Source organism: Bison bison, unplaced genomic scaffold (genome assembly GCF_000754665.1).
Source record: "Bison bison bison isolate TAMUID 2011002044 unplaced genomic scaffold, Bison_UMD1.0 scf7180017864518, whole genome shotgun sequence".
Lineage (NCBI taxonomy): Eukaryota > Metazoa > Chordata > Mammalia > Artiodactyla > Bovidae > Bison > Bison bison.
Genome location: NW_011495071.1, coordinates 8,271,833 through 8,278,351, shown reverse-complemented (window position 1 = coordinate 8,278,351; position 6,519 = coordinate 8,271,833). Strand labels below are relative to the sequence as shown.

Here is a 6,519-nt window from a genome sequence, read left to right as displayed (position 1 = left end):
AGCCCCCCGCCTCCGGGGCCTGACAGACCTCTCAGCCGCCCCACGCGGGCACCTTGGCAACCTATCTTTTTAGTGAATTCTGCCCCTGCGGCCCCGGGGGCCTTGCTAGAGACTGCAAGCTCCCTGAGGGTAAGGTGCGGGAGGGATGGATTCAGACCCCGACCTGGAATCCTTCCCGGCCGTTCCCACCCTACCCTGTCCAGTACCCTAGTCCCAGGGCTGCTGGGTCCTCCCGTTTCCCCTCCCCTCCTTGCACCCCCTCCCCAAGTCACAAGTTTTCTCTTTGGGGCTTGTTGCTGCAGTCCCTGCTCCAGCACCGAGTACCTGGCTGGGCCCTGGGCACGCACAGGGGCCGTAGCCCCACTGTGTGTGGGAGCCATGAGGATCCTGGCTAACAAGACAAGGTGTGTGGGTGTCGTGGAGGGCGGGATGTGTGTGTGGAGTGAGGGGAAAGGGTGGGCTCAGTGTTGATGGGGCTGAACCGTGCAGGCTTGGAGAGCAAGCCCCCACCTCCGCCCCCGGGTACCTGGCTTCCCGGCCACCGGTGGGCTAATGGGGGTCAGAATCGGAAGGCAGGAGCCCACAGCTTTAGCGCCTGAGCCCAGGGGACAGAAGGGAATGGCAAGCGGCTAAGCCTGCTGTTCTAGTCCCTTCCAGTCCTTTCCTCTTAAAAACGGTTTGAGCAGACCCCCGCCGGCCCCGCTGTCGGGTCCGCTGGCGCCCTCTGGCCTCGGTCTAGCTGGGGGTGGGAACTGGAGGGGCGGTGCCTGCCTCCCTCCCCTTCCCCGGGAGAAGCCGGCAGACAGGGCCAGGCGGCAGCAGCAGGACAGCAGAGCTGAAATAAATCTGAGCTGGTGTGGAATGAGGGGGGATAAATATCCTCTCCCGTGATGTGATCTTTCCAGCGGCTATTAATAGGTCTCCGGGGAGGGGGAGGCGGTGGGGGGAGCGGGCTGGAGCTTAAAGGGCCCGCAGCCTAGGCTGCAGGAATCCTTGGCTTCAGTCTGCTCCACACACCAGTCCCCTCCCCCTTTCCTCTTGCTCCTGCCTGCCGGCCAGACCTGCTGGTGCACCCTCTAAAGGCATTCCCCTCCTGCCCTGGGGAGCTGTCTGGACCAGTGGGCACCGCAATCTGGTGTGCTTTCTCCCACTTCCCCAAGGGGAAATGGGGCTGGGCCAGAAGCAGTGATTCCCAGGTCCTGGGTTCCTTCCCTGCTGGTGTTGGGACACATGGAAGTTGAGGTTGGGGGGCCTAGGAAGGAGTGTGAAGACAGCAAACCCTTGAAGAGAGAATGCTTAAGAGTTGGCCGGGTGCTAGTGGAGGGGGTTGCCATGGAGGCTTGCAGTCTGATGGATGCTGGGGCTTAGGGACCGGGTTGGATTCAGCCAACATAAGGCCCGGGTTTTCATTTGGGGACTGGAGGGTGAAGGGGATTGGCCCTTCTTCATTCCCCAAGTGGAGAAGGGCATGAGCCCTTGTCTGAGGAGCCATGGAGGGAGATAGGGGATAGCTGGTGGTCCTAAGATGCCACTCAGCTCCCACCTCCCCAACTGTTAGGTGAGCCAGAATGGGGTTATTAAAATCCAGGCCTGCTACACCCCTGGCACTGCGATTAACTTTTCATGTCTCTTCCACCTCCCAGGTTACCCCACCCCAGGAGGAGAGAAGCTCCAGGGAGCCCGCCGCTGTCCCCCCGCGGCCACTGCCCCCCTGCCCCAGCCAAGCCAATGCACCCAGAAAATAAGTTGACCAATCATGGCAAGACAGGGAATGGCGGGGCCCAATCTCAGCACCAGAATGTGAACCAAGGACCCACCTGCAACCTGGGCTCGAAGGGCGTGGGGGCGGGGAACCATGGGGCCAAGGCCAACCAGATCTCACCTAGCAACTCAAGTCTGAAGAACCCCCAGGCAGGGGTACCCCCTTTCAGCTCGCTCAAGGGCAAGGTGAAGAGGGAGCGGAGCGTGTCTGTGGACTCCGGAGAGCAGCGAGAGGCTGGGACCCCATCCCTGGATTCAGAGGCCAAAGGTACCACATTTCCTGATCCCTAAGACCCCAGCATCGTCCATCGTCCTAGACACACAGAGGCTGGGAGAGCATCTTTCTGCACCCCTGGCCTAATCCTCACTTGCCATTCCTCTCCAGCACTTATGCAGGGGCAGCCTCTTTCTCTATCCTCCCCACCCCCATTATGCCCATTCTCACCCATCTGCTCATTCTCAGGACTGGGTGGAGATGTCTCATCCTTAGGGCCACACAGGGTGATGGGGCCTCTCCTCAGGCCTCTCTTGCTTTCCCACCGTAGCCCCCAGAGGGGGAACAGGAGGTGCTCTGGGGTGAGGCGCAGACCCACACACCTCCCAGGAACCTCCTGGTGTTCCAGCTGGTGGGAGCAGGCACTGGGGCCTGGAAGAGTAGCAGCAGCTTCCCCCTCCCCCCCCCCAGCCCTAATTAGAACCAGTTGTGGTTGGGGATTACGTTGGGCTTGGTGCTGGGTGGGGGAGGGGAGACAGGCAGCAGGGCTGTAGAGAGAAATCAGAAACAAATGGTGTTGTGGTGGGGGTCAAGGGCTGGCAAAGTGCCCACTGTGGCCTTGGCAGTGCCCCCTGGGCACTGGGCACTGGGGCATCTGGGGGAATGGGCTTGGGGAGGCCCCAGGTGTGGGAGGACGGGCCCTCCTGGGGACTCGCTCACTCACTCTGACCCTGGGGACTCGCTCACTCACTCTGACCCCTGCCTGCCTGCCTGGGCAGAGGTGGCACCCCGGAGTAAGCGGCGCTGTGTGCTGGAGCGGAAGCAGCCGTACAGCGGGGACGAATGGTGCTCAGGCCCAGACAGCGAGGAGGACGACAAGCCCCTTGGGGCCGCCCACAGTGAGTGCCCATGCTGCCAGGATGCTGTGCCTCATGGTGTCCCTGGGGAACAGTTGCCCTGAGGGAGCCTCCTCTCTTCACCTAGGGCTTTCGAGGACCCAGGCTGGGCCAAAAGGAGCAAGGGATCAGGAGCCTGGGCTCCTCCTCTCCCATCTCCCATTTCTGACTCAGTCCCTCCCGGCACTGACAGTTCAATCCCTGCCTTCCAGGTGCTCAGTAGCCCCCTGTCCTTAGGGACCTGGGTGGGGTAGGTGGAACCTTAGATGGCCTCTCAAGCCACACTGGGAGGCCTCCTCCCGTGAATTCCTGGCCTCTGCTGCCACCTACTGGTCAATAGAGGAAGGGCAGTGAGGGTTCAGCATCCCTGGGAGCTGGACAGCTGGCTGGACCCTGCAAAACTGTGCGGAAGAAGCCTGGGTGTGAGCTGACATTGACTGTGTCTCTGGTGCCCTTCCCTAACCTCTAATTGATTTCTGGAGTGCATCACCAAGACGAAGAGTGAGTGTGGGTGGGCGCCCACCTCTCTCATTCTTGCACAGATCAGCATATATTTGGGCCTTGCACAAGTGATGGGGGAGAACCAGACATACTCCTGCCCTTGGGAAGCCTGTACATATTGATCTGATGCTTTTCCTCCAAGCTTGCATCTGTGTGTGGGGAGAAACAACTCAGTGCCTAAGAAACTAGTCAGAGAATATTACACTGAACTTTTCCGAGGCTGCGACTGTAGAAAGGAAGAAGAGAAATTATGCCGGACACTTTGCTACTTTGTTTTATTTAATTCTGATAACAGTACTGTGAGGTAGGTGTTATTAGGAAGCAAAAGAGGAGACAGACTCAGCAGATGTTTTTAGAAGGAGCAGATCATGTCTGTGGAGATGGTGTTTGGGATCAGACACAGCCTGTGCAGCTGGCCGGCACTTTAAACATCACCTGGTCCCAGCATCCCCGACCCCTCAGGGAACTGACTGGTGGTTCACAAACCCTGGCCAAAGCCTTAAGTGGTAGATGGGGGTAGACACTGCTTCCCAGGACAGACCCTCCTCGGTTCATTTTTACAACTAGACTGTACCATCGTAGAAGCATGAAGACACAGGGAAATCAAAGAGGTGGCTAATATCCCATACTGAGTACCAAGGCAATGTTTTAGTTACACTGACATTAGATTCTTGAAGAGTTCTTAATGGCAGCGCAGTATAATGTACAAGTTAAGAGCACAGACTCTGCAATCAGACGCCCCTTGGTTTATATCCTGGATCTTCTACTTATCATTTGTATAAGTTTGGGAAAGGGCCTCAGTTTCCTCATCTGTAAAAATTATATTTCCCTCTTAGGGTTGTTATGAGGAGTCAATGAGTTGATACATGCAACACACTTAAAACAGTGTTAGCTTTTTTGTTGTTATCATTGTATTAGAAGTTTTCATATTGAAATAAAGCCCGGGGACGTCCCAGTGGTTAGGACTCTGCACTTCCAACGCAGGAGGCACAGGTTTGATCCCTGGTCGGGAAACTAAGATCCCACATGCTACGTGGCACAGCCGAAAAAACAAAGAAAGAAAGAATAAAACAAAGCCTGCCTCTCTCCCTATAGCTTTTCCCCAGGAGTCCCAATTCTGTGTGTTGAATATGCACCTTCTTCTCCAGGGCAGTCCTCACACATTGAGGTTGGCTCTCAAGCCCCCTAACACCCCAAACTTTTGGCTCTATGTAAAATTGGAGGGACAGGGTCCAGTTCAGGGCCGTTATGAGTTAGGAGAGTCAGAGCAGATTTCTGCAAGGAGAGGAGCCTGCCTCTAAGCCGTGGGAAAGTGGCTACTTCCCTGGTTCAAGGGAGTCCACTTGGAATAGTAAGTCCTGGCGCTGTCGGAGGGCTACATGTTGACTGGTGGCAAAGGGCCCACCCACTCACTAGACCCAGTAATGACCAATTGAAGTGAAAGTCTCTCAGTCGTGCCTGACTCTTTGTGACCCCATGGACTGGTCCATGGAATTCTCCAGGCCAGAATACTGGAGTGGGTAGCCTTTCCCTTCTCCAGGGGGTCTTCCCAACCCAGGGATTGAACCCAGGTCTCCCACATTGCAGGTGGATTCTTTACCGGCTGAGCCACAAGGGAAGCAGTAGTGACCAAGTGTAGATATCTTTTCTAGGCTAGGACTTCCTGTCAAGCTGGTGACCGTGGATGAAAACCTCCGTTAGTGCTGTGGGTGGCCAGTCCACTGCAGGGAATGAACCCAGTGTGTCAGGCATTTGTAACTCTCTTTTCTCCAGTTTTTTTAGTTTGTGACACAGTTGTGAATTTGCTGTAAAAATAGATTTCTTTGACCAGCCCCTCACCACTCCTGCCGGACTAGAGTTTAGTGTTTCCATTTTGCAGATGAAGGAATGACGCCTTGAGGAAGTATCTTGTTGATATGGTTGCCGGTCAGTTAGTGGTAAGGCTAGGATGAACACCATTCAGCTTTTGGACCATCAGTTGTACAAGCTCATTGCCTGCTTCCCTTATCTGGCCAGCGTGCGTGCACACATACCCACACCCGCTGCACAGACCACAGTGAGCAGCCGGAGCCGAGCCAAGCGCAGGGCTCTGCACTGCCTTTCTGTCACCTTTGGGGAGTAGTGTCACCCTTCTGAGGCTGTTTCCTCCTCTCTCGAGTGGACTGCACCGACTCCTTCCTCCCAGGGTGTGACGATGGTAAAGTAGAGTCACTTCCAGAGGCGTAGTCAGGGCTCCAGGCACGTGCGGGCCTGTGGGTTTCCGTCTCCTCTCTGTGTGGTCCACACAGTTGCCGTCCTTGTCAAAGACTGGGCTTGGGCAAGTTTCTGAAAGCTAGACTGGAGAAAATGCCAGATTGTGGCACCAGATGACCCTGTGGGCACGAGCCTGTCTATCCCTGGGCATCTCTGGGATGGGACAGTAGGGCGTGGACTCCCTTCTGGCTCTCCTCTCTAAACCTGGGCCTTTTCCCTTTCCTCTCTTGTGCAGATTGTAATGTAGCAGACCCAGCCATGGCGGCCCCACAGCTGGGTCCCGGCCAAGCCCCGCAACTGCCCCTCAGTGAGAGCAGCGCGCCAGGCCCTCCGCATGGGGCCCCGCCCGGCCTCCGGCCTGACGCCCCCGGGGGCGGAGGCGGGGGTGTCCCCGGAAAGCCCCCCTCCCAGTTTGTGTATGTCTTCACCACCCACCTGGCCAACACGTAAGTGCCCCCAGCCATTGTTTGCCCAGCACCCCTCAGCCTGGGGTCCTGACTGCCTGCAGGGGGCCAGGGCTGGCTAGGGCTGGGATGGGTGAGGTGGAGGGCTCCCTCCTGCTCGTCACTCTGAGCTGGTTGTGCCCGACCCTCCTGTGCAGGGCTGCGGAGGCTGTGCTACAGGGCCGAGCCGACTCCATCCTCGCCTACCACCAGCAGAACGTGCCGCGGGCCAAGCTGGACCAGGTGAGTGTGTCGCCTGGTCCGGGCACGGGGCTCCATGAGCAGTGGACCGGCCACTGCATCCGCTGACCCATCTCATGGGTCTGTCTTTGTCCTCTTGCAGGCCCCCAAAGTGCCACCCACCCCGGAACCGCTACCCCTGAGCACGCCATCAGCAGGCACCCCTCAGACCCAGCCTCCTCCTCTGCCGCCACCGCCACCCCCAGCTCCG

General features: G+C 57.6%; 1 protein-coding gene across 1 annotated transcript in view; it reads left to right on the top strand.

Annotated features, from left to right (window-relative positions):
- BCL9L (B-cell CLL/lymphoma 9-like) overlaps positions 1-6,519 on the top strand; it is a 28,349-nt gene that overhangs the window by 14,844 nt on the left and 6,986 nt on the right. The window contains exons 3-8 of the mRNA XM_010830650.1: positions 303-404; positions 1,644-2,029; positions 2,755-2,874; positions 5,861-6,071; positions 6,227-6,311; positions 6,412-6,513. Coding sequence (XP_010828952.1) covers positions 379-404; positions 1,644-2,029; positions 2,755-2,874; positions 5,861-6,071; positions 6,227-6,311; positions 6,412-6,513 — 930 coding nt within the window. The 5' untranslated portion in view covers positions 303-378. The remainder of the gene's footprint in view (positions 1-302; positions 405-1,643; positions 2,030-2,754; positions 2,875-5,860; positions 6,072-6,226; positions 6,312-6,411; positions 6,514-6,519) is intronic.